This window comes from Phaenicophaeus curvirostris, chromosome 18 (assembly GCF_032191515.1).
Source record: "Phaenicophaeus curvirostris isolate KB17595 chromosome 18, BPBGC_Pcur_1.0, whole genome shotgun sequence".
Taxonomy (NCBI): domain Eukaryota; kingdom Metazoa; phylum Chordata; class Aves; order Cuculiformes; family Cuculidae; genus Phaenicophaeus; species Phaenicophaeus curvirostris.
In genome coordinates this window covers 9291620-9318779 of record NC_091409.1, presented here as the reverse complement: position 1 = coordinate 9318779, position 27160 = coordinate 9291620, and the positions used below count along the sequence as shown (strand labels likewise).

General features: G+C 51.5%; 1 protein-coding gene across 2 annotated transcripts in view; it reads left to right on the top strand.

The window, feature by feature from the left end:
- The window catches only part of CDH22 (cadherin 22), a 76355-nt gene that overhangs the window by 34001 nt on the left and 15194 nt on the right, over positions 1–27160 (top strand). For both annotated transcript variants that reach the window (XM_069871892.1, XM_069871893.1), the window contains exons 4-8: positions 4896–5015; positions 13458–13625; positions 14634–14821; positions 15632–15885; positions 22999–23135. In XM_069871892.1, coding sequence (XP_069727993.1) covers positions 4896–5015; positions 13458–13625; positions 14634–14821; positions 15632–15885; positions 22999–23135 — 867 coding nt within the window. The remainder of the gene's footprint in view (positions 1–4895; positions 5016–13457; positions 13626–14633; positions 14822–15631; positions 15886–22998; positions 23136–27160) is intronic.

The window sequence follows — 27160 nt, the reverse complement described above, 5'->3', positions numbered from 1 at the left end:
ATGCCTCGTGCAGTGCATTTCTCTGGCCAGACATTCCAAAGAATGTTTCCATAGCTGTATATTTGAATGATTCCTCTGCAGCCAGATTGGCTCCCTCGGGCTTGTCCTACAGGGCTTGAGGTCTCTGCAGTGAATCTCCTCTGAGTTGGATTTGGCTTTCTACCAAGTCAGGATGTTCCTGAGACTGCAAGAAACTCACTTCTGCTCCAGTAATTTTTAAGCTCAGCTCCTCTGGTGTATTTTCTTCCTGGATGTCCTGTTTCTGGGGTGCATCAGCCACTGCCTGTGTTGGAGCAAAAGGAAAGCTCTAAATCACATTGTTTATAAAATCTCAGCTGCTTCCCACTCCCACAGCAGCCACATCCCTGAGATGAGAGTGCTGCACTCTGGCATCAGTCCAGGGCATGTGGCTTTGTGTGCCAAAGCACTCCTCTCGGGTCCTTTATATTCTGCAGGGCTGAAGTGACCACGTGTGGTCTTGGAGGTGGCTGGCTCTACACAGAAAGGTGCTCTAAGCATGGGCAGCGCATTGTCCCTGGGCTCAGGCTGGGCTGGAGATGCAGGCGGCAGTCCAAGAGCTGGGCTGGAGAGCTGCTTCGGGCTCCTGCCTGCAACAGGGTGAGGGCTGCCCTGAGGAGGGGCAGTCACATTTAGTACATGTTGGGTTTTCCTGTGCTGCTTTGGCTCTTTGCAAGTCTGGAGGTTGGCTATGCTGCTGTCCCTGGGGAAGCGACAGGTCCTGCTCGTTTGCTTTTGGATTCAATCTGGGGCCTCTTTACTCTTGGATGTGTTTGGAGTTTGCTTGTTGACATTTCCTCTGTGCTCGGCACTGGTGAGACCGCTCCTCGAATCCTGTGTTCAGTTCTGGGCCCCTCACCACAAGAAGGATGTTGAGGCTCTCGAACGAGTCCAGAGAAGAGCAACAAAGCTGGTGAGGGGGCTGGAGAACAGGCCTTATGAGGAATGGCTGAGAGAGCTGGGGGTGTTTAGCCTGGAGAAGAGGAGGCTGAGGGGAGACCTCATTGCTCTCTCCAACTCCCTGAAAGGAGGTTGTGGAGAGGAGGGAGCTGGGCTCTTCTCCCAAGTGACAGGGGACAGGATGAGAGGGAATGGCCTCAAGCTCCACCAGGGGAGGTTTAGGCTGGACATTAGGAAAAAATTTTTCCCGGAAAGGGTCATTGGGCACTGGCAGAGGCTGCCCAGGGAGGTGGTTGAGTCACCTTCCCTGGGGGTGTTTAAGGAACGGGTGGACGAGGCGCTGAGGGACATGGTTTAGTGTTTGATAGGAATGGTTGGACTCGATGATCCGGTGGGTCTTTTCCAACCTGGTGATTCTATGATTCTATGACAGGTGTCCAGGACAGTTGTGGGTGGGGAACAGGGATGGCAGGGCCTGTGGAGCTGGAGGATGGTTGGTGGCCAGGGTCTGTGTATTCTCCTGCACTCAACCTGTAGGTGCTGGGTCAGCCAGCTGCTCTGTGGCCCCAGCGCAGGCTGCGGGGGGATTGCTCTGGAGGTCTTGGTCTCCCTTCCCTCTTGGGGAGAACACAGTTTGTTTATTCTGCTGTGCCAGATCGCTACCTTGCAGCAGCAGAGTGAGAATTTAATTCTGACTCATTAATTTTTATGTTAAATTGTTGGTTTCCTCTGATTCTGTGGGGTGAGCTGGTGAGGGGAGGAACTGAGGTCTTTATCTCATTTTACGTGTTTAATTATCCCTGTGGATATGAGTTTCAGCTTCCTGGTTAAGGGAGGTGGGCTATACAGTACATGACGGATGTTTAGGTTTTATTTATTGTATCTTTTATGGCTAAGGTACATGCCAGAAGACTAAATAGAAGTCGTACACACTGTACTTGCTGCGGGCAGTGCTGTGCCTGTAGAGCAGGGACTGGTATCAGAGCAGAGGTGGGAGCCGGTGTTCCTGGGCTTGTCTCTGCAGCAAGGAGGGGATCAGATTAAACCAGAATTCAAGACCTTTGTTCTTCAGATTGAAAGAGAGGGAGATGGAGGACTGGAAAATTGCTAATTAAGGTTAAGAGAGGAAGCTGGAAAATTGGACTCCGAGATTCCTGATATCCTTTAGGTAACCTTGAGCGGGCTGCATTGCATCTTCCCAAACTGGGAGTCAGGGGACAAAGTGGGGCCGATGTTCCCTACCTGCCCATTATTGCTTATCTGTTAGAGGTGCTATGAGAGCAAATGGGGAATGGCAGAGCCTTCGTCACCTTTGGGGTTGCTGGCTTCACCTAAGGGCAGTGTGCCATGATCCTGCTGCCTCTGAACTGAAGGTGTCTTGCTGCAATGCTCCTCACGTTGCTTGGTTTCCCCTCGCACTAGAGTGGAAAGTGCTGATTCCAAATATGCAGCTCACATTTAGGACCATGCAGCCTTGTTGGTCCAGTGCCTGGGAACCTCCTGTACTGGCACTGGAAAACTGAGCATTGCAACCCGCTTGGCTTGTCCAGGGCGTGGCTTAAAATTGAGAAACAGACCTCGCCTCTGAGTGGGCGTGGGTCCTGCCTTCCTGTTGGGCTCTGGCACCAGTGCAGTTTTGTGATGTTCAGGTCAATACTGGAACCCAAGGAATCTAGCTGTTTGATAGGGATGGATTAGTAGGTGAATTATGCATCTGGGGAGAAGCAGCATGAGATGCAGAGCCTGATTCAAAATTATTGTGGCGTAGTGCCCCACTTTAGTGATCACTGAGCTGGCACATGTGGGGTGACAGCACTGAGGTGGCTGGATTGAGGGCTGGGGCACAGTCTTAGGGGCACTTGCTCCATCTGCATGTGTGCAGCCCTGATGCAGGTTGTACAGGGTAAGTGCATCAAATAACTCTGATGGGGTTTATGTATGAGTTTTGCATCTCCTAACACTTTGCCTCTGAGGTGCCTAGGCAAGAGCAGGTGATTCTTGGAGTGTGGGATGTTTGTGCAAGATCAACAGGTTCTACTTTTGGTGATGGTGGGTGCTGCAGGTTGCAGGTGGAGTGCTGCTGTGAACACTGAGCATGGACTCCAAGCTGGCTGCTGCCAGGTTGGGCACAGAAGGAGCCCTCCCTTTTGCCAGGGGCAGATGCTGCTTTTCTTGATTTTCAGACTTCGGCACCTCCAGCATCCCTTGCAGGGTTTCTGTGCTGCAGCTGGGAGAGTGGTGCTTGGAGACCCTGGTGCCATGTACTTTCCCTTCTCTGATCCCTTCCTTCTCAGCTTTTTGATCAGAAGCTTCCCAAGGGGATGTGCAGGTACTGGTGTGCGTGTGATCTACCTTCGCTCAGATCTGGTGAAGGAGTTGTATGATGGCAGGCACGGGAAAGAGGAGGAGGAGGCAGAACAAACCCATTAGAGGAAATGCAGCAACTATTTCTTCAACAGTCGTTTGCAAGGCAGGGAGCTAGTGTTGCTGTGGTGTAATCTGGATGTGCCTGGCAGGGATGCACCGTAACTTCACTGGAGACAGCAAAACATAAATAAGTCAACTTGAACTAGCTTGTTGCTGAAGACCAGTGAGGGGGATTCTCATGTTATCAGCAGAGCTGCAGCTCTGAGAAAGAGAGCCAGGGAGAATGAAAAGCAACCATGGTAACTGATCATTTTCTTCAGTGAACATTCTTTCCAGGAGATCAGAAGTGAACTGGGCTGGGGGAATGTGTGCATCCCAGCTGCTTGCAGTAGTGTTGCTCCACTGTGTCATCATCTGACTGAGTCCAGGCTGGGCTGGTGCAGAAGCGCCCTGTCTGCCTGGCTTGCCTGCAAGCTGTAGGCTTGCAATTTCCTGACTGGAGGATAGGAAGGCACCAGGGACTCAAGGTCCTCATACTCCATCTGGATGGTTCCAGCTCCATTTCTGCCAACTCTGACACGGGAGCAGAGGCTGCTCCTGACTTCATGTATCTTGTGTGGGGCTATTCTTCTCATCCTGCACCTCATTCCACCAGGCAGGTGACTGGTACCAGTGCTTAACCTCTGGGGCATGGATGCTCTGAGTCTCATGCTAGAGCTGGAAGTGGGTAGCCTGTCCTCACAGGTCTTTGGTCACACAATCTCCTTTCTCAGAGGTGTCTGTAGGTAGAATTAGGCTTCCCCTCTTTCCTCCCTCCCGTTGTGTTTGTAAGATCTCAGCCCCTTTGCTCCTGGCCCCATTCTCCTGCCCTGGGTCCTGCTTTTGTCAAATTAAACATGATGTCAAATTAAAGCTATCACAGGGGCAGTTGGAGTGAAGCATCCAGTTTAATGAGGCGGCGTTGAAAATCAATAACTTAATTGCAGATGTTTGATGGACTTTTACCAAATTTATAGTCGTCCTGCCCTGCTATATGTAGAGCATGAGGACGTGATGCTGTGTCTGGCCTGACCAAACAAAAGCCTTTCCTCTCCCATGGCCCTTGTCCCTTTGTAGGTCTGCCTGCTGCACAGATGTGGTGCTGCAGTGTGGTTCAGGCTCTGTCTGGAAGGTCCCCTGCAGGCTGTGGGGGACAGTGTTGCTCAGTGCTGATGGGAAAGGGGCAATTGTGGTGGTAACATCTCATCCCCAGCTCCTTCCCAGATGGTTCAGTAAAAGTCTGCTGGGAGAAAACCTCCCAGCTGTCCAGACCAGTGATTTGGAGAGCAGGTCCTGCCCAGACAGCAAAGCCAAGGTGGCCCAAGGTCTTGGCCCTCCTTCTGCTCTGCGGGACAGCAGGGGCCTTTGCAGCAGTGTCTGGAGTCCTGGCTCTCAGGCTGTCGTGGGAGGGGGGTGCTGCATTTACACCCAACTGCTCTCCTTTGCATCAGCATGGGAGTGATCAGTACTGGCCCTTGCTCTCCTGTTCCAGCAGCCCCTGGCCCTGAGGTTTGCATTGCTCTTCTTGCCTGCTCCCTGACCTTTTCTCTTCCTCCTTGTCTCTGCTGCAGGCACCTCAGTGATGCAGGTGATGGCATCTGATGCTGATGACCCCACATACGGGAGCAGTGCCCGGGTAGTCTATAGCGTGCTGGACGGCGAGCAGCATTTCACTGTGGACAGTAAAACAGGTGAGCAGCACCCAGCAGAGCTGGGGTGGCCAGGGTGACATCAGGAGATTGGACTATGGTCATGTGTCCTGAATCAGTTTGGTGTAGGGCTGTGTGCTGGGAGGCCTGCACCTCTGTGCTGGCCATTGGTGCTGGGGTACCTGTGCCATGGGCATTGCTGGGTGGTGGGGAGGAAACTCGCCAGCCCTTCAGGCTGTTGTCCAGCTCCGTGCAGCACCTGTAGCAGGCAGCACAGTGGAGCAAGACCTGTGCTGGCCAGCCCAGCGTGCTCTGCCGGTGTCTGCACCAGCCAGAGCTCCTCTGTGCTCTGTGCCCAGAAGAGAAGTGCACCCGCAAGCGTATAAAACCTCCGTGTGAAAGGTTTAAGCACTATCAGAGGGGGCCTTACCAAAGGCTGCATTATCATCGCCATGGCTTTGATTAAAGGTAACACTTTAAATTAAGGATCGGTTTATAAATGTTCTATTAATATTTAATGAAAGAACAGTAGAAGCTGCTCCATTCCTTAATAACTTATAAGAGAGCCTGTTGTAAAATGCCTCTGTAATAAATCCCTAGCAGATGATGCTCTGACATACTGGTTAGAGTAGACCATAACCAGGAGATGTTGGGGTATATATTCTCCTTGCCTCCTGGGAGTGTGACTCTCATTACCCTTAATGGGAGCCTTGCAAGCTTTCTAAAGAGGGAAGACAGTCAAATGCTAATAAGAGGTATTTAAGCCACAAAGCATGCAGTAAAGTACCCACAGTTTAATGAAAAATTGCCAAGGGACAAGCAGGCTGGGTCGCTGCAGCTGGTTGGAAAGATGGACAGCAAAGTGGTTGTCATCTCCCCATTGCTGAACCGCAGTGTCACAGGCTGAGATCAGCCCCTGGGCAGAAGTGCCAAGTCAGTGTCAGGCTGACCTGTGTCCGTGTAATAGATACTTTCTAAGGCTGTTTTTATGTATGTCAGTGAGATTTGTTTGGAGGCTCTGGCTTGAGGACAGTGTAGAGGAGGTATGTGTGCCTGCGCCTGCACATCTGTGTGAAACCACACACACCCTGAAAACCGAGCTGGTGTGTGTGGGCAAAGCCAGTCACAGCCCTGTCTGTGCTATCAGCCCTGGCTGGCTGCTGGGAGAAAGCTCCCATTTGGCAGCTTCTAAGCACACCTGACAGCAGAGCTTGGATATGTGGTGGAAAATGCCATTGTCTGGGAGGAGGCTGGTGTGACGAGGAGAGTGCCCAAGAGCAAGCTTGGAGCTGCACCCACTCCTGGCCCAGAATTGGCTGCATATGGGCTTTCTTCTCTCCCAGATTTACTTTGGAGCTGGGTGGGATGGGTGAACAACAGGCTAAACACTGAAAAATCAGGTCCATGTGAGATGCTGTTAATCTGAGACAGCTTTTTGTGCATGGAAGCCCTGCTGCTGGAATGAAGAGGGACCTCTGGGAGCAACATGCACAAGCCAGGACATGCAGAGGCTCAGCTTCCTGCAACAACATTAATGCTCTGTATTAAGGCATAAACTAAAATGTGCTCAGTGGGGCTGTGGTGAGAATTAATGTCTCTCTGGGCATCCAAGCTCCTTGACTTTGTGTCTTAATTTCTTATCCTGGCCGTTTCATACACTGAGGGGGTTGTGTTACTGTTCTTCTTGCTTGTGATTCATAAAATTGGGGACATTGTTTTGTCATGTCTCTTTGATACTGGCCAGGAGCCAGCACGTTGGCCCAAGCAAATCCCATCCTGCTCCCTCTCTGCACTTAGGTTTTTAGTGCTCCACATAGGAATCCTGGCCTGACAGCCCTGGGTGGCCTGGCTTCTGCCCTGAGCATAAGATTTAATTATCCATAGCAGTAGCATAACTCTCAGAGCCACCATTGTTATTAATGGCCATAAAAAGAACCATAAAAACCTGGCATGTTACATTTCTTATAATATATGGTAATGAAGAACAATTTGTTTTCCCCTTTTCGTTTTGACCTCCCTCTCTGCCTTTTCTCACAGATGCTTGTGCTCCCTTGTATACTGTCTCAGCCTGTGACTCCTTCCAGCACAGGCTCTCTCTTCCTTCCTTGCCTTTACAACCAGCTCTTTTCACACTGTCCTTCATAGTGCAGGTGTTGCAGGTACAAGTGTGTTTTGCACGCTTGAGTACAGGATATGGACCACGTGTAGGGTGCTTACTTTGTCTCCTGTTCTTGGATTCGGCTGCTGGATTCAGCTGGGATTTCAGATCCGATGGAGCTTTCAAAGGCAAGCCCAAATGATTGGATGCCGTTCTATGCCAAGTCCTACCACTCAATAAGCCCTGAATTCCCATACTGTCTCAGATGTCTCTTTTGGCAGGGGATTAGCAACTAAATGGCCCCACTGGGGAACCGCAGCATGGCATTTGCTGGTGTCCACAAACCTATGGAGAATAATTCCAGTTTCTGCAGTGCTGAATGATGATGAAGAAAAAGCACAGCTGATGCATATAAGCTTTTCTTTGTTTCATATATACCACTATTTCTTTTCATACATAGCCACTACCTTTTATCCTTTGAGAACTAAGCTTCAGACACTGAAGCTGTTTGTGGGTTTGTGTTGTGTATCCTACATCAGGTCGCAGAACTTACCCCACACATGTTGAAGGTCTAGGCTGGCTTTTCTGCGGTATGAGTGGGGAGCTTCGTATGCACAAACTTTGGAGGTGTGATTTTTCTGTGCCAGCTATGAGAATATCCCCATGGCTCCTTGCAAAGCCTGCAAGCATTAGTTGTATTTAGGCTTTCTGCTGCCTTCCTCATTCAGATAGGGTGCAGTTGGTCTTTGTCTGCTCTTTGTAACAGGTGAGCTGTGTTGCATTGTTCTGTGGTGGCCCCAGTCCTGCTGGAAGAGGCTCTGTCTTTATAGTAGGCAACACGTATGTGTGCTTTGCTGCTGCTGTTGGGAAACTGCTGCTTCTGCTGTGAAGTTGGGCTGATGAACCATTGGTTTTGTGGGATGCAGTGGTGGGAGGCAGGACGTGTTTCTCTGCTGCTCTTGCCAGTTTGTTAAAAAGGCTCCTTGGTGCCTGGAAACACAGATACCAGTATGTGCATTGTTTGTATGCACTCATGGACTTATGCAGGTCTGTGCCCCATCCCACAAACTTATTTGCTGAGCTGTGCCACAGGGACTCTGAGCATGGGTGATGAGTCTGCAGGGAAGCCATGCTTATTTAAAGTGATTGCTCTTATTAGCAAGATTGAGTGTTAACAGCCCTTTTCAGAGACTGGTGCAGGAACTCCAGTTGATTTGGGACCAAATCATACATTTGGTTATCTTGAAGAAATTAGGGTATATCTACCAATGTGCAGAGGGAATTAATATTAAATGATGAGGGATTTAGCTGCTAAAAGAAGGGACAGAGGTTGAGGGTAAGTGTGCTGGCCCATCTGTCAGAGCTCACTGCAGGTGCCTCCCTCCAGAGCACTGCTGCCTCTTCTCTGGCATAGGCAAGGCTGACTCCAGCCAGGATCACACCCTGCTAGGTGCTGCTCTTTGAGCAGTGACGGTAGCTCCATCTCCATGGGTGCTGTCCTAGAAGCTAGGAGGCACATGGATTTGAAAAGGACTTGGCCACCCACTATGAAATATACCATGTTAGAAATCTGCAGGCTGCAGCATCCCTCAGCCTCAGTAGTTGTGTGGCTCTGCACCCTTCACATTAACTTTGCTGATTAGCTTGGTTATGCTGATGCAACCATAACATTTCCATTTCTGCATCTCAGGTGTGTACCTTATTTGCTGAAGGGCCGTGAACCTCCTTAAGCTTCTGCCTAGTACCTTGCTTGGAATGCCTGTAGCTTCTGCCTCCCAAATTGTTCTGGGCTGAAGGACAGGAAGGGGGGCTCTGCGTGTAGGGTGGGGTGAAGTGCTGGTTCTTGGGGCTAAGACTCCATCTGCAGTGGGCTGACTTCCTCCAGGATACAAATGCCTCAAGCAGAACTTGTGGTTGGCAGATTTATCGCTTTAACTGACCGGACTGCTGGGAGGGGTGAATCTGTTTTATCCAGCTACCTAGTGGGAGGGGATAGAGAAGACACAGCCAGACTTTTCAGATGTGCACAGTAAAAAGACACAAATGGGAGGAAGACTTATCCTCATGAAGGTGGCACTTCCATCCTTAGAGACGCTCAAAACCTAACTGGAAGTGGCCCTGAGTGATCTCATCTGCCTTTGAAGACCGCTCGCTTTGAGCTGTAGGTGGAGCCATGACCTCCTGAAGGTACATCCATATACGTTACTCCATAATTTTCTGGCTTTGCACTTTGTGGCAGTGAGTGTGTCATTCCCAGTGCCCGCAGGTGGAAGGAGCCTTGTCCAAAGGGTCTCTTGGGATATGGGCATCTGAGCTGGAAGTGTCCGAGAGCAGAGGAAAATCCATATGATAGGAGTCCTGGAAAGATGTTACCTGATGAGTGCTTTGTCCTGCTGTGTTTATGACCAAAAGAGCATCTGTCGTTTGAGCAGGTTTGATGGTATTTATGTGATGCTGTAAGTGTCCCCTTGCCTGGTAATTATACTGATTATTCTGGATCATGCTGGAAAGCTACATGTGCCTTATACCAGAGGGTATGCCACCACGCATCTGTGTTATTTGGCTATAACAGATGCTGACAAGAACTAGGGAGACGAGTCTGAGCTGGAGGTTGTTCTTGCTTTGTTAGCAGTGTCTGGGAAGGACCAAGCCTGGCTTTTTTCTGGCTAGAAAGAAGGTGAATCTCAGGAGCTGGCAGCAAGGACTTGTCCCTGTTCTACACACAGTGGTGAAGGTCCCTGCTGGTTCTGTCTCTGCCCCCGAGAACCGGTCTGCCATGACGTGCTGCTGCTTTTGCAGAGTCCTTGGGGGTTAGGTTTTGGGACCTGAGGGTTTAGGAGGTGGGACCGTACCGATCTGCTGCTGGTGGGTGTTTGTGGCAGCACTCAGTGCCATGTTCAAGGAACTGGTGTAGAGTTGTTTGGAGACCCTGATTTGTCAAGGCCACTAGCAAATGGAGAGTGGTACTTCAGCCTAAAGGACAAAACCAGCCTGACACTGGGGTAGTAGCCTGGTGTGGCCCATGCTGCTTTAGAGGGACCAGCATTCTTGGTGGCAATCGTGCTCCTGGGGCAGTTCATCTGTGTCAGACACCGACTTTCCCAGGATGGACTGGGCAAACAGTGTACGTCTTGACAGGAGGTGGTTTGGTTTCTGCTTTCAGTCTTCACCCCCGTTTAAGAGGAGGATTTTGTCTGCATCGTGCTACTGGAAGAACTGGAGCTGGCTGGGGCCATTTGCCCTGCTCTGCATGTGCCAAGCAGCCTGGGGACAGGACGCGTGACCTTGGAGGTGTTCTGGAAAGTGCCTGAGCACTTTTTCTCCCATCTCACATGGCGTAATGTGAACTATATCATTACAAGCGGCTCGGTTAAGTCATTACAGCTCTGGTGAATGCAAGCGCTTTTTCCCTCTCATCCCAATTCATCACTATTGTGCTGACATGAATCATTTTCATTATAAAATGCTTCAGACCCCGTTAATTAACAGAATTGCTTAAATTTCAATGAGATAGTGCTTGCCCAGAAATAAGGGTTTTGTATTCATAGTGGAGTGGCAGGAGAGAGGCCTATGAGCACGACCAGCTGAGGCCAGCCCCACGCAGCCCTGGTGCCGGTGAAAGGCTGCTCCTGCTCTCTCAGACTTGAGGCTGTGGTTCTCACTGGGATGTGTGCCTGGAGGTGCATTCATTGCTCCCCTGCTGGTGCTCCCCCAGCCCCACTGGATGAAGTAGAGTGGCTAGATGATGGTCAGGTGGCTTCCTCTGAACAGCTCTGAGCTGAAGCGGGGAGCCAGTGCAGACCCTGGGCCCCATCGCAGGGTCAACATCCGTGGTCTTCCTGTGGAGGGTTTGAGATGCTCCCTAGCAGGAGTTCTCTGGTGTTCTGTCTGTCTTACCTGCATGCTGACTGGGGGTGTGGACATTAGTGGCTGGGTGGTAAAAGGGCTGAGAGCTACCAGAGCATGTGAACAGGCTGATGTTGGAAGTGCTCGAGTGATGGTGGATGAGGCAGAGCTTCTTCTGCATTCATGGGGCTGAGGGCAGTGGGAGTCGAGGTAATTACAGAACAAACGTGACAGAGGGACATGGGATGGGTAAGATTGTGCCTATGCATGAAAGCCGGGGAGCTGCAAGATTCTGAAACAGTGTCTGTGTCTTTGTAATAAATCTTAACAATGATAATTGTTGGCATAATAGCTAGTTTCAGAAAGCAAGGAGAGGTAAATGTGTCCTGAAAGGTGTTGGTGGCTTCTCCTGCACTTGTAGTGTCATGCAAGGGCTGGGGATGGAATTCCATCCTCCCAGCTCAGTGGCGTTTCTGATTTTCTTTGGGCCACAGTGCCAGCAGCTCCTTGGTGTGAGCCACACACTCATGACCCTTTCTGGGAGGTGTACAAGGTCTCATCAGACGGGCGAGCTAGGAAACCGTGGCAACCTGGCTGTGGAGGGTTGAAGCCTGGGACCCCTGTGATATGTCCCTAAAACCATATTTTGCCTCCTTGCAGCCCACTGGCTCCCAGCTCTCCCCTCCCCTCTGCTTAGGTTGTGCTGAAGGCTTCCCAGCAGTGTCTGCCCTGAGCCAACTGACTCAGAGGGCTGCGCTGCTCTGCCATGGCTGGTTTTATGAGTGGATGTCTTGCAAGGTGCTGAGGGGAACTGGATGATGCTCTCCTGTTTGCTTGGCAAGGGAGGAGCTCCTTGTTCCCTCCAGGCTGGACCCCTTGTAGAGACCCGCACCACAGCCAGGCACCCCTCTTGCAGCATCTTCCTTAACACCAGGCAGGGTTACTGGTGAGACAAAGGAAATCCTGGAAGAGAGCGCAATTACAAAAATGGAAAACAATGTCTAAATCTGTGGGAAAGTTAAATGGAGCTGGAGGGGATTTTAAGCTGATTCCTAGCTGTTCTGAGGTGCTGCTGGTATAGTGGGACTGGGAATGTTTGCTGATGACCTTTTATCCATGTATGCACTTCTGTGTACCCCTGGTGCCACCTCAGGGCAGAGGCATTTCTTTTTTTTTCATTCTCAAAATAATTCTTCTCTGCTTTTTTTCCACGTAAATGAATCCCCTGGGGCGACACAGGAGTTTCTGGGGTTTACTACTCTTTGTTTATTTTCATTCCTTTATGCTTTAGTCCTGGTCATTTCCCCAAGCCCAGATGGCTACTGAAGACCTATAAACACTTTTTTTAAGAGACTTAATTTCATAAAAAGTACTAACACCATACATTTTGTTAAGCTTTATGGTCTCTGGTGCGTTCTTGGCCACTGATGTGGAGCAGTTTATCATCTCTGGCCTCCTTACCTTGGAGCGATGCTGGAAGATGAGGGGTTTTTTGCAGACAAACTTTTGGAAATACACTGACCCAAACCCATTCTTGAAATGGAGGGGTGTTCCAGGCATGTTTGGGCTATGAGGCACCTGTGAAATGGAGCTTGGTGCTCTGGGCTTGGAGCACAGATACGCTGTTAGGGATGCTGCGCTGTTTGTTAGGGATGCTGCTGCAAGCCTGGCTCCTGTCTGGGCAGATAAGGATAAGTGGGCTGTTGCAGATTTGTGCCAAAGGGGTTTCGTGACTCAGCCTGGGTTTTTACACATCCTTTCTCTGCAAACCTTGAGGCTGGCCCCAGTGCAGCCCCTGCATCTAGGCTGGCTCCTATGCCTCTGGCCCCGTCACCCAGCTCTTGGCCTCCCTGGAGAGAAGTAAAAACCTCCTCTGAGATGGCGTTTAACCCAGTCGGAGCTACTGGCAGCCTGCACTAGAAGCAGCAGCCAGGAATCTTTCATGAAATGTGCCTGCAAATTGGCCACAGAGACTTGCTGGAATCAGGTTGGTCCCATGGCCATTCCTAGGCCCCCTCTAGGGGCATTTTCAGGATGTTTCTGCCTGGCTGATGATCTGCTGGGCTTGTTCTTCTCTCCAGAGCCCTTTTGTCCCCTCAATTGGCTTTTGCTTACGTGATCTCTCACTCCCCTTTGCACTGAGGCCCAGCAGATGATGTTTGTTGTTGCCAATAACGTGCTCCTATGGCAAAGGCAGCCAACAGCACCTAGGGTTGTGTTAGGAAGAACATCATCAGCAGTTGAGGGAGCCAACCTGTCCCTTCTGCTCAGCACTGGTGAGATGACCCAAGTACTGTGGTTCTGGGATGCCACATAGAAGAGACATGAGCATACTGGATTGAGTCCAGGGAAGGGCCATGAAGATTGTTGAAGTATTGAAGCATCTGCTGTATGTGAAGAGGCTAGGAGATCTTGCTGATCCTGCTTAGAGATGGGGCTTGGATGAAGTAATCACCAGTGGCCCTTTCCAGCCTCACCCCATCTGTGATTCTGGATGCTCTGCGACCTGCCTGTGCTCACACTGTCCTGCCGGTTTCCAGGTGTGATCCGGACAGCCGTAGCTGACCTGGACCGTGAGACACAGGACCGGTATGAGGTGGTGATCCGTGCAACGGACATGGCGGGACAGCTGGGTGGCCTATCTGGATCCACCACAGTCACCATTGTGGTCACTGATGTCAATGACAACCCACCACGCTTCCCTCAGAGTAAGTCCTCGCAGTAGCGGGGGGGTGAGCACTGGCCCTTGTCCCGGTCCTGGCCCCATGTAGGTAGTGGGAGAGAAGCTCGGCTCCCAGCACAGCCTGGCGTGTGTCTGCAGAGTGAGCCAGCCCAGCTGCCTGTGCTGCTTGCAGGGTAGCAGCACCACGGTACCGTAGCACGCACAGCTCCTTGCCTGGGTCCAAATGTGTCTCTGCCTGGCAGTGCGATAGAGGGGCAGCTGCCTTGGCTGAGCCTGGACAAGACTCCTGCTCCTGGTGCCAGTCCTGATATCGAGCAGGGCTGTGTGATGAGGAGAGCGGACCTGGCCCTTTCCCGACCCCTCTGAGCAGTGCTGAGGGAGAAGGGCAGCCTGGTTTGTCATGCTGCTGTCTCCTGGGAGCTCGTGCAGGGACTCGGTTATCAGCCTGGCCCCTCCTGGGTGCTGTGTCAGAGATTGGCACGCTTGGCCCTCTGAGGCACAGTGACACTGCTCAGCTCACGGACAGCAGCCTTGTCACGGGGCAGCTCTGCTTTCCACATCACTGCTAGTGGCCTGTCTCTCATGCTTGAGTCTTCTTTGGGACCTTTCCAAAGGAGGAGGGCAGGTGACCCTGCTGCAAAGAGAGGGATGTATGGTTTGTACCTTGCATGCTGGCTGCAGAGACCACTAGTGCCTGGCTGGCAAGAAGAGGTGCTGCAGCTGGGGGTGGCTCAGCTCTTCAGCTGCATCTCCTAGAAGTCAGAAATGGTAAAGCTTGCAAAGGATCAGAGGCTGCTGATTGCAGCACAGTGTCCATACAGAGATACCTGGCACTTTGAAACATCAGTGCTCCCTGGTTATCTTCCCTCAGCCCTTGTTTTAGGCTGGGTTTGTGTTTCTCCTGGTATGGTGTTGTGGGCTATAGACACTGGTAGAGTCTGGGCAGCCCTGGTAGTTTAGGGGTGCCCTAAGGAGGTGTGCAAAGGACTGTATCGGGCATAAGCAGTTACATCAGTACCTTTTTCTCCTCCAGAGATGTATCAGTTCAGCATTGTTGAAACTGCCCCTGTGGGCACTGCCATCGGGAGGGTGAAGGCAGAGGACTCTGACGTCGGGGAGAACACGGACATGACATATCAGGTGAAGGATGAAGAAGGGGTGGAGATGTTCAAAGTCACCACGGACAGCAATACTCAAGAGGCTGTCATCACAGTACAGAAGGTGAGAGATGAGGAAAGCTGGTTGGGTAGGGAGGGCACAGATCTCCATGAGGGCCCTTTCCATTGGGAACGCCTGCTGCCCAGTTGAGTTGAAATAAATCCTCCTCTGAATGCTGCTCTAGTAGCAGCAGTTGCATTTTTGTGCCTCTGTTCTGCTTGGATGGCAAGAGGCAGACTTGTATCTGGGAGGAAAGTCTGGAGTGGAGCAGCGACAGAGCACCGCTGGAGCCTGCATAGGGCAGCTCCCTGGGCAGCAGCGGCACAGCGAGCCGTGCAGAGGTGAAGTCGTGTGCAGGGCTGTGGGGACGAGCGCTTACAGCTCTTATTGATAGCACCCGTCAGGGGACAAATATGCCCACCTAATTCCTGTACCTGGCCAACAGCATTTTACTGTATGTGCTTTGGTGGCGAAAACAATCAAGCAAAGACTTGACGCGGGCAAGAAAGAATGATTGTTCACCAAGGCCACTGTGCTCAGCTCGCCTCCCTTGTAGAAATAATAGCAGGGTGATTAATGATCAAAACTTGCTTACTTGCAGCACACAGTGTGCTGTCTTCCTGGTGAATCCTAGCTGCCTGTGCAGCCTGGACACGCTCTGGGGAGTGGGCTGGAGGCTTCCTCTTCCTCTCCCCACCTCAGTGTGGGTGCTGCTGTGGGAGAACAGAGCATGGGCATGAGAGCTCCCAGCCACAGCAGAGGTGCTGCCTAGAGAGCAGTGGCTTTAGTGCTGCCCTCAGGCCTCCGGTGAAAGAAGGGGCAGCAGAGGGGCTCCTGGGGCTGGATGTGGCTAACCCTCTCCTGTTGTCCCAGCCTCTGGACTACGAGTCAAAAAAAGTGCATACTGTCGTGGTGGAGGCCCTCAACAAGTTCGTGGACCCGCGGTTTGTGGACCTGGGCACCTTCCGGGACCAAACCATCGTACGGGTCTCGGTGCTGGACGTCGATGAGCCCCCTGAGTTCCGGCCCCCCTCCAACCTGATGGAGGTCCAGGAGGATGCACACATTGGGTCTGTTGTAGGGGTGGTCACCGCGCTTGATCCAGACACAGCGAATCATCCTGTCCGGTAAAGCAGCTGCCTAAATCTTGCATCATCTCCGTGTGGTGGGTGTTGGGAGCATCTCAAGGGATGCTTATGACCATGTCTGAGGCAAAGAGGGGATGGCAGAGGAGGGATGGCAGCACAGGTGAGGGTGACAAGTGCTGTGTGCATGGCTGAGCGTGTGAGTGTGTCCTGTGTGACAGGCAGCTGCCAGATGAGTGGCAGCCTCTGCATAAGTAAGAGCCACCACCTTGGAGGTGACAGATACGTCACTGGCAAGCGAGTGGCAAGGGAGTGTTGGGAAAGGTGGCCAGGTGATGCCTGCATATCCTTGCTGCTGACAGTGAGGCATCTGCAGTGGCACCTTGGATGAGTGACCAGAAATGACAGGAGGGCAGTGGTGAAGGATGATAAATGAGGTGAGGCTTGGGCAGCACAGAGCCACAGCTTGGCTGTGTGTGCGTGTGTGCACAGGGATCAAAGAGCAGAGGAGCTTATATTTGGGCAGGGGACATAATCCAGGCAGCAGCTTATCTGCACAGGACATTTCCCATTTCCATTTAATTTGTGGCTAAAGAGATTGTTACCTTGTTAAATTGTTATTACCTAAGGCACAAAGCAGCCTTCTGGCTCTGCCAACTGGCCTGAGCAGTTGGGATGGAAAGCTGGTGTTCAGAAAACGTTCTCAATGTGTGGAAAATTTCCTTGAAATGTGTGTTCTTGTGCCAGGTGACGACAGGGCTGCAGGCACCTTGTGCACAGCCGCTCACTTCAAATGAGTAGCAGTGGCTTTGCAGTTGAGAGCTCTGTAGGGAGTCCACCACAGGCAACAATAAACTGGGACACAGCGGGGACAGGATATGGCCACGGAGGGCTCATTTACAGTACTGATCCCATTCAATGATGTCCCAATGCTGCCACATAGGGTGCTGAGCTCCAGCGCTGTGCAGCCATGGGGAACACACTGATTCAAGGTAGGGTGAGGGGTTATCTCCTGCTCCTCGTGGAGATGAAGATTGAGATGTTTAGAAAGCTCAGAAAAGAATTTACACATGGAAAGCTGCCATCTACAGATGGCTGGCAGCTAGCAGAGTGTTGTGTCACAGAGCTGGATGCTGAACGTTGTCTTTAGGGTGAATGTGAATGCAGTCAGCCTTGGCATGCCAAGAACAATGTGTGAGAATTGCACCACTTGCACTGGTTGGTGCTGTCTGTTCGACCTGTTCTCCAAGTACCTCTGCTCACCCTGCCACGTGACCGCCCTCTTGATTCAGGCTGTCCCTCTGATTTCTTTCTTTTTGGCCTGCCCCAAGCATGTGGCTGTTCACTTGCACGCTCCAGATCTGTGCAGTCTCCACACACCTGTGTGTGTACATGTGTGCATGTGCTTTCTCATTTTACTGTTTCTAGCAGTGCTACAGAACATAGATTTTATTTTCTGATCTGTAATTGTAGGAAAGGGGCCTTGGGGACAGAACTATTCTTATTCTTGTCTTTTCTTGTTCTTTGTGCTGCTTCCCTGTGGAGCTTGTTGCATTGTTTGCAGACAGAACAAAAGAAAGCAGAGGAAGGGAGGCTTTCTACTGCTGTGCAGAAGGTGATGGGGACTGGGAGCAGAGAGAAGCAGATTCAAGTACTCGGCAGGAGCCAAGAGGGTTGGAGACCAAACTTTGCTATGCAAGTGTCTCTCTTATAGCAAGCTTAATGCTAGACAAGGCAATGCCTCGTGCTCAGGCACGAGGCCCCAGCCAGCAGGACGCCCAGGCATCTGCTGCAGCTTGGGAATTGCAAAGTGTGTTCCTTTGTCAGGCTTGATGCATTCAAATGTGTCCTCCCTCCAGCTATCCCCAGGCAGGAAGCTCTTCTTGCATCACCCATGCTCCCTTGTGGCGTTTGGTCTCTCTCTGTCCATCTCTCCACTCCCCTCTGTTCTTATAGTGCCTGCTGCTATGAGCAGTGGCAGCTCTGACCCCTTGTGCTCCCTTGGTCCTTGCCTGGGGAGGGAGGATGAATGGGTTGGTCCCACCAACGTGGCACCAATGCAGGAGGAAGGTGCTGTTGGATTTCTCCTGCTTTCCTGTCTGCTGGCTAGCCAGGTAATTTGATAAAATACTTTGCCACATAGGCAGCTGTTCACAGCTTCAAAGTGGTGCACAAACATGAGTGCAAGCATCCTGCAGCACCCTGCTGGGAAGTGACACAAACCTGTCAGCAGGAGACGGCACTAAGTCACCTCGCATTTCAAGTGTGCTAGTCCAAAATACAGTCAAGAGAAGCCAGCAGTTGTACTTCACCTCTGAACATTAGAGAGCAACTGGTCCTGACAGCACAACCAGTATTTGATCTCAACCTCTTGAAGTTGATGTGAACCCTTTTAAGTTGCTGCACTTCAGTGGATCCCTTTAATTTCTGATCCTCGTCTGCTAGAGTCAGGAGCAAAGACGTGGCTGTGTTTCTGCAGTGGCTTCTCTCTCCTGGACTCTGGTCTGTGTTGGCTTTGCCCTGTGAATAGGGGAGAGCCACAGCCTTCTGTCATGACAAGAGGCACTCTCCCCTTGAGGGGGGAGAGAACAAGGATTGCCAGAGACAGCAGAGCAAAAACCAGCTCTCTCAGCATTTCTAGGTCCTGCTGACACCAGGCTGCCAATAACAAGGTTTGGGAAGTATTTTTAGCCAAATGGGAAAGGAGGTGCCCTTGGTCTTCATTTTCATCCCCAGAGCAGCACAAACAGGGCTGTGCAGCTCCTGCTACACCATCCAGCCTGAAGCAGCTGCTGGAGGCACATCTTGGCCTGGTGCTCCCTGCCCTCCTGCTGATCCACTTGTCCCCACAGGAATGCAGCCCCTTGGTGTGAGAGCAAATCCCTTCCAGATGAGTTGGGCTGGATCTCATAGTGGCCTGTTATGAAGACCTGAAGGTTGAAGGGATGTCCAACTCGCCTGTTCTTAGGAGGTGTCCCTGAGGATGCTCACTGCCCTCTCCCAGTGGCACATGGATGTGAAGTGGGAGCTGTGCTGAAGTTTAGCCCAGCAGAGGGGCTGTGCACATTCTCAGGGGGGGAACTTGAAAACCCATTAAGGTACAGGCAGGAAAGGCCTTTCTAAAGGACTGGTGCTTTTAATTGCATTCTATCCTAGTTTGTTGCCTCACAAAAGCTGGAATTACTCTTTTTTCAGAAGGAATCTAGTGTCCAGTTGGCTTTTTGGCTTTAGCTGTACATTTCCTGGGCATAGTGCTATTTTTCTCAGCTGAGCCATTGTATGAGTTAATACAGTGATGGACTGACTGTGTACATGAGGCTGTTTGTATGGGAGCCTTTTGTTTTTCTCTCTGCAGTAGAAGCCTGTGCTCTGATTGTGTGCATTCCAGGCTTTATCAGCATTGGGAAGATGTTACTTGGGATTTAAGGTTCTCGGAGATATTCTTGTTTGGCATTCACCAAATCCGGAGACACATGTTGGACATGGGCGTTTTATAGACTCTAACGGCACAGCAAGAATTGCAACCTGCTTCAACACAAAAGGGAGAGAAGGCAAACCAAACACAACAAAAAGCTTTTCACACAGCCTTTGAAAAGCTCCCTATTAACAAAACACATGGCACAAAATGTGCTCCTTGTTGCATTCAAGGGGGAGAAGTGAAACAAACTGCTTGAGAAATGCATTCACGGGAAAGATGTGCACCAAGAAAGCTGTCTGAATTAAACAGTCACTTGTAACATCCAAACCAACAGGCAGTGCAAGCAGGAACAGAAGAAAATGGGTTACAAGGTCCGCATCCCAATCAGAGCCAGGGACTGCAGTTCCAGGTATGGAGCGCCAGACAGCTTTTGGAGGAAGGAGTGACTGTTATAGCCCTGAGTACTTCGATACCTAAAGGCAGAAGTATCAGGAGGACTCAGGGATTAATTTCTACCCCTTCCCACATGAGAAGCACTGTCTGACTTCAGTGTAAGGGGTGAATATGCAGCTGGACTACTAGAGCTTGTGATGGTCAGCACAGGTTTTGGCTGGTTATGACTGCATTGCACCGAATGGTGTAATAGCTTCTTGTTTTAGTGGCTCTAGCACAGGGTTAGCCACAAGCTCTTGGAAGGGGTGGTCTGTCGTCATGTAGAGCATCTGCAGCTCTGAGCTGGTTGTGGCTGTGGCTTTGGGGGAGTAGATGGACATCCCTGTGCCTCCTCAGTCCCCAGCTCCAGTGCCAGCCCGGTGCCTCAGAGCCTCACCAGCACTCTGTGCAGATGCAGAGCTACACACTCACCTGGACCATCCACCTCCAAATCGCAGTGCACAGAAGCAGGCTCAGCCCTACTTTTGTGGCAAATGCAGGCAGTGCTCAGAGCTCTCTGCCCCTTTCCCCAGCCACAGTGTTGAGAAGGTAGCAGCTCTCTGTGTAGCAGAGGTGACAAGGGAATCAGATTTATGATTTGGTTTGTGCCCTGCCACAGGCCGTGGGGCATCAGTCCTCAGCAGACAGTTGGGAAGTGATGGTAGACAACCTTAGTGGCAAAACAATTAGAAGCTTAACGAAAGGTTACCAGTGGAGTGAGGCAGAGCTCCTGGCCAGCCTCCTGCCCTCTGGCCATGCAGGCAGCCTATCTCGCATGTTTCCAGGCTCAGTGATCTCTCCATCACTAGCTGAGTTTTTCTGTGTGGCTATTTTTTGCAGGCATCTTTGTTTATGCAGCAGTGACATGGGTGTGAACAAAATAGGCATGTGCTTAGTAAAAGCAGGGAAGGCATGTGGTGAGCAAAGAACCATCCTGAACTCTAACAGTATTAAAAGGTGGAGTGGAAGAGCAGGTTGTGTTTGAGGTGAAGTGATGTGGGAGAACGATGGAAGCTGTTATGTAAATGCATCGGTTGTGCTAGTGGAAAGATATTAGGTGTTGTCATCCTAGTTTCTGTGCCTCCTTCCAGCAGTACATTAGACTGATGTGTGTAAGTCAGAGTGGCCAGACCTCTCCTGTCCTTTCCCTTCACAGTGAGTGAGTGCAGAGTGGATGAGAGGCTGCAGTATGTGCCAAGACAGTGTCACTGTCCCTTCTGGGGCTGGCTTTGTGCCTGTAGAGGCTCTGTTTCCTTATGGGAGTTGGGGCAGAAAAATGCGGGATGGCTAGAAGTCTCTGGCAGTTGGTTTTAAGATGTCTAGGCTTGTACCTGGCTTTGTGTGGCAGATCCCCATCGCCTCTAGCAGCAAGGAGGCGGGAGGAAACCAGCCACACGTGCAGAATGTCCTCAATAGTGCGCAGGCGTGGACACAGTTTAGATAGTGATTTATGAACATTTTTCATTAACTACACGCAAGTGCTGTTGTGTTTTCTCTCTCATCCCTCTGTCTGAAAGGGAGAGAGCAAGGGAGCATCATCTGGTACTATGTAACACATTAAGCAGCATAGAAATGCCTTAATCCGTCTCCATCAGAGGCTGAACTGTGGGGCAGTGTGAGTGGGCACTCCTCTGCAGCTGCTTCCCCAGGCATGAGGCAGAAAGGCGTGGAGTCCATCAAGGCTCCTGTGCGGAGTGGCCATCCTTGCATGCAGAAGGTGTTCCTTGGCTGCGAGCCACGGGGATGATGGACAAACAGACCACAGCTAGATTGTTCCAGGCAAGATGCAAGCATTTGGAAAAGCTGCTCCGCAGTGTGCAGAGCCCCTCCAGCATCTAAAACGTGCTTCTAGCCTAGAGCGCGTCCTGCTCTGCTCCTCTTGTATGACCTGACCTCTCAGTACTGTCCTGTCTAGTCAGCTTTCCGGCTTGCTTTGTCCCTGCATTTATCTTCCTTCTGTTGTTGGAACATGTGACTGAAGGCTTTAATTTATTCACAGCCCTCGTTTTGGTAATTTATCCTTTGTACTCTTTGCTGTCTTGTATTATTTAATTCTGTGAAGCATTCTGGGATACAGTGTGTATGGAAGATGCTGTACACAATAACATTATGCTGTATTGTTTGTGATTTGCAGACCTTCTGGAATTCAAATTCTGATTGCAGTGGTGGCGTGTGTTTGTGTAAAGGCTGAGCTTGAGGTCCTCGGATGGATCAGGCTTCCCTTCCAGTCTCTGCCTCCAAGGAGCACACATTGCCCTGCCAGCAGTGCCCTGCTTTAGTGTTATCTTGCTTTATTCCCTGTGTAATGGTTGGAATGAAGGATGTGCTGCTGAGACTGATGGTGTGGACTTGTGGTGCCATGGCTAAGGTGCAAGGCTAAACCTGTGTTTCTGACTCTTCTCATGAGCTGAGCAGTTCCCCTTCCAGAAGACCAGGGAGTTGTGCTCCCCAGAGATGGCACAGGGAGTGGGTGAGCTGTTGATGGGATGCCCAGGAAGGGGGCTGCTTGGGGCAGCACTGGAGCAGCTGAAGGAGAAAAGCAAGAGCTGTGTGTGAAGGGTCTCTGCTCAGCTGCTAAAGCTTGTTGGAGCTGGAGGAGCTCTTCAGCCTGCTCCTGTGAAAGTGTGAAGCTCAAACCAGGGCAAATCTTGGGGCTGCTGGGGATGATGCGCTGTGCTTATTGTGGGGATGCTGGCCATTGCGCACCTGTGCTGCCAGAGCTCTTGCACTGATTGCAGAGGTTCAGCCTGGATGCAGAGGAGACCTTGCCACTTGTAATGGCTGTAGCTGCAGTTCAGGTTACCTGTAGCTCTGGCTCACAGCCTGCCTGCATGCTGCTGTGCTGTCCTCCAGGTCTCTTGCATGGGTGGGTGCTGCAGCAGGATTAGGGGAGAGGGTGGTGGATGAGATGGGCTCCTGCAACAACCCCTTCCATTTGGGTTGGTGTTTTTTTCTGAACCTATAACTCAGAAGCTTTCTAGACTCTGGAGTGGAGTTGCAGACTATGATTTGTATATTGCTGTCTATCCTGAGCATAAAGTTCCCATCAGGAAAGGCTTTTCCCCTTGTCCACAGTCTGTGCTTAGTTCCACTTTATGCACCACAAGCCACACTTTAATTTTACTCAAGGGCTCTGGGCTTGCAGCCTGGTAGAAATATGGCCTTTGCGTACCATGCTGCAGCAGAGGAACAGTGAGAGTGGTGGTGTAGGACCTGTTGCGTTAGATCCCTGTACCCCAGGGGCTGATGGCAAGGTTGGGCTTGGCACATCCAGCTGTTGAGTTTCCCCTTTTGCCTGCTCTCAGGTATGCCATCGACCGCAGCACAGATGCAGATTGGATCTTTGACATCGATGCCAACACAGGTGCCATCGTGACGGGAAAGGTCTTGGACCGGGAGACGGCAGGGTGGCACAACATCACCGTCCTGGCGATGGAAGCAGGTGAGATAGAGGAATGCTCTGTGAAGCAGAGCGTCTGTGCTGGGGTGGAGTGGGGCAAAGGGGGAAATATGGGTATGTTCACTGCAGATGTGACCAAGATGCAAGTGTTAATGTAACACTGAAGTAAAAAAATACAGCAGCACTGAGTCTGACATATCCCTAGACAACCTAAAAATACTCTTCCTGACTTGAGCATTAATAAGGAGCATGGTCGAATAGTATATTTGATGAACACTAATCAAATTTGTGTTATCTATGCGCCAGCTCTGCCAGTCATCACTGTGCAGCTCACTCCCTGCGTTCACAGCTGCTGAGCGGCTTGAGGGCTCCCAGGGGGGGACTGTGTTCTCATCACCTGCATCCCCCCAGTTCAGCCACGTGCTGTGGATGGATGCCCCATCAACTGGAGCCCTGTGGTGCAGATGACTGCCAGCATTCACTTCTGCTGGGAGTTCACAGTGGGATTTTCAGGCTGTACTTGCACACTGGTTGTTATGGCTCTGGATACCTCCCATGCCCTTTCTCCTTGCTCTTCCTGCCCTTGATGTGGCTGCAGGCTAGGCAAGGCATAGCAAGGAGTAGATGGGAGGTCCCAGCACTGCAGCAGTGGGAAGGGACTATGAGGGCAAGAGCATCCCTGAGCCCCGTGCTGGGAGTGAGGAGAAGCAGTGCTGCCAGGGTTGGTACCTCCAGGCTGTTTGGCTTTATTCTGCAGGCCACCAGGAAAAGTGACAGGTAGAGGAAGAGGTGAAGCTTTTTTGTCCTCTTCTGAAATTAGCTCCTTTCTGACCCTCCCATGAGAGCCCTGGTGATGATCTTTCTTCCCTTATGGCTGTGCTATCCTTTAGTCTGTATTTACAGTAGCTGCCAAATCTGCTCACACCCAGCTGAGAGAGCCTGGAGGAAACGGCTTAGTGGCTCTGCAGGTTTTGTTAGTTTATCTTCCCTCTGCGTGCCGGGGGAGGTAGAGCCTGGTGTGGATGCTCCCAGAAGTTGTTTGTGTTTTCTTCTCTACCGAAGAAAGAAAAAAAGAAAACAACAAACCAAACCTGGGTCGTGCTGTTTAGAGAAGCTCCGAATAAACTCCTGTTGAGGAATTAAAAGAAAATAATAGCAGCAAAGGGCAGGCTTTGCTTCTCTGCTGATGTTCTGCTATGGGAAGGAAGCCAGTGAGGCATACCTGGGCATCCGGCTGCCCTGTTGTGCTGGCACAGTGTCTTGGCTTATGGGCTCTGAGTGTTCTACGTTCCTCTTTTCTGAGCCTGAAGGTGGAGAAGGGGCTTCAATTCCAGGCATCATGCTGTGAAGCAGCACGGCATTGCTGTATTCTTCAGAGTTTTCCACATTTAGGATGTGCAAGTTGCCAGGGCAGCCTGGGACCTGCTGTGCTGTCCTGTACCACAGCAGCTGGTGCCAGGGAGCTGCTGTGGCTGCAGAGCAGCTTCTGATGTCTACTGACATGTGCCGAGACCTGTCTGTCTGAAGGCAGGAGCTGCCTCTTGGCTTTGCTCCAAGACCCCTCAGGAGGTCTGGTTCTCGTTTCTTTGCTTGTTCTTCAGCAGGAAGGTGCTGTTCACATTCAAGGAGCAGGGCTGAGGCCGGCTCAAGAGAGCCAGAGATCAGTTCCTGCTGTGGGGCTGTCCTGCCATGGCAACAGCCATCTGCTCTGGTCATGCCAGAGAAGGGGGTGCAGCCCTGGCCAGCTCTGTCTCTGGGTTCACTGTGTCTGAAGCCCCTTCTGTGCCGATGCTTTGTGCCTGCTGGCTTGCATGACCGCTGTGCTGTCTGGCTGTGAGCCTGTGGTGAGCCCTGCCCTGCACGCCTGGGCATTCCGCTGCTGCCCAGCGTGTGCAGCAGGCTCTGTGGGGAGGCTCTGCCAGCAGTGCCAGGGAGGAGGGGATCACAGCGTTGTGGCACAACTCAGCATTCAGAGGAAACGTGAGGTGACAAGAATCAGAAGGACAATATTTACACGCAGCGGCTAGGATTTCAGAACAAGTCAGTAAATGCTGCAGCTCCCCTCCGGCAGGGAAGCCTGTCAGGCTAGATTGCTTCAAAAGCTGAGGAGACTCTTCAGTGCTCTGACTTCTCCCATCGGTGAGCTCTGACTCATTCATTTAACTGCCCAGACATTCCTTCCAGTGACATTATCCTCAACGTTTTGTAATCATGAAATATTAATGACTGATATTGAATTTAAAGTACAATTTATGTCTGAATCCTCTGGCAGAAAGGGCAGTTGTAAAGGTACAGCCTTCTAAGTGATGGAGGGGGTTTGGAGCAGGGCTGTGCAGCAGCTGTCAGGCTATGGCTAGTGCAGGGTGATCAGCCGCACAGCATGAGCATGGAGGACGGGGTAGCTGGGAACTTCTGTGCTGCTGCTGGTGTGTCCGGCGTGGCAGTTCCCAGCACACGGGTCTCTAGGACGAGGGGAGCTGGCAGAGCGCTGCAGTGTTTGCTGTGGGCATGTGGGTTGCAGGTGGCTGCCACGGGGTCTGCTGCACGGTCAGGCAGGACACTATCAGCTGTGGTGGAGGCGAGTGGTAACATATCCTTCCTTTTTCCTCAGCGAGATGTAGATTTTGCAGAAGGAGGAGGATGGGCCCGCCAGGCATCCTACTGCCCAGGCTCATGTCTGGTGCCCCGGTTCATCAGGGCGGGTAGGAAGCCAAACTCACTTGATGCACATGGCCTGGAGTGTGTTGCACCAAGGCCTTGTGGCCACCTCAAGCTGCTCTCCCTGCCTGCTGGCAAGACTGCCTTGAGCAGGGCTTATCCAACAGCCGCTCATGGGAAGCTTGCCTGCTGCAGCTTGTGAGATTCGAGCAGGTCAGTACAAGAGATGTCCCCCATCTCCAAGAGCCACATCTGGGACCTGGTGCTGCTGCAGCAGAGACTGTGTACAGGGCTGTGTGCCCCACAGGTAACCAAAGAGAGGGGGCTAGCACCTCAGGAGCAGGGATGAAAACTGCAACAGGTGCCTGGCTGCACCTGCGGGGCCAGCCAGCAGAGCAGAAGAACAGGTCTCCACCCACAGAAGAGGCTTCCCAGAATGAGGTGCCTTGGCCCACGTGGAGCAGCAGGATATTTGGCCTTGCAACATAGCAGCAGCAGGAAGCAGAGGGGCTGTTCAGCAAATCTGGCCTGGGACCAGGCCAAGCATTTCCAGAGATAAATCTTCATCTCACTTGCAAGCTGTTTACCTTCCTTGGGCTAATATTAGTGATTCTCTTCCTGTTTTCCTCCTTGCTCATGTAAAATGATGAGGCCTTGACTGCTGTGTCCACTGCTGGTAATTGAGATGATAAATCTTCCTGCTGGAGCCCAGCTTTAATCAGAGCATTGTGTTTGGATGCAATTTAATGACTCTCACGCTGCTGAGTTCGGGCAGGACTCAGGAGAGGTGAGAGCCATTTATATGTTACTTGGCTTAACTGCTGCTTCCACTTTGCTTCCTCTCAGCTGGGAGCCACGTTTTCAGCTCCAGCCTCTGATGTAGCTGCCTATGTCCTGTAAGCCGTAACCCTGGCAAGCCCCTGCACTGTCCTTGCCATCAGCGCTCTGCTCTGCAGTCAGGCAGCTGCACTGACATCTGAAAAAGCACCCTGTGCTTCACAGCCATGGCACAAATGCTGGAGAACAGAGTGGCACACCCAGTCTTCTCATCTGCATCTTGTTCTTCCAGTTTGCTGGCATAGTGAAGAATAAATTCCACCCTTGCCTATTCCAGTTAACCTACTAATGTAGAGATTTTGAATTCAGTATTGTACTGGTTTGATCCTGAGGCAGAAGAGTGGGTCATGCACTGCACCCAGCAGCACCTGTGAGCGGTTTCCTCCGGTGCTGCAGCCAGACAGCAGCCCTTGGTCCTCTGAGCTTTCCTCAAGCTGTGCCACAGACCCCAGGAAAGCTGCAGAGCGGCTCTCTGCGTGTGATGCTGGTGCACAGCTGTGTGTGCAGGAAGGAGTGCAAATGGGGTGTGTGCTTCAGCAGTGATTGGGTTTGGAGCTGCACACTGTTTGTGT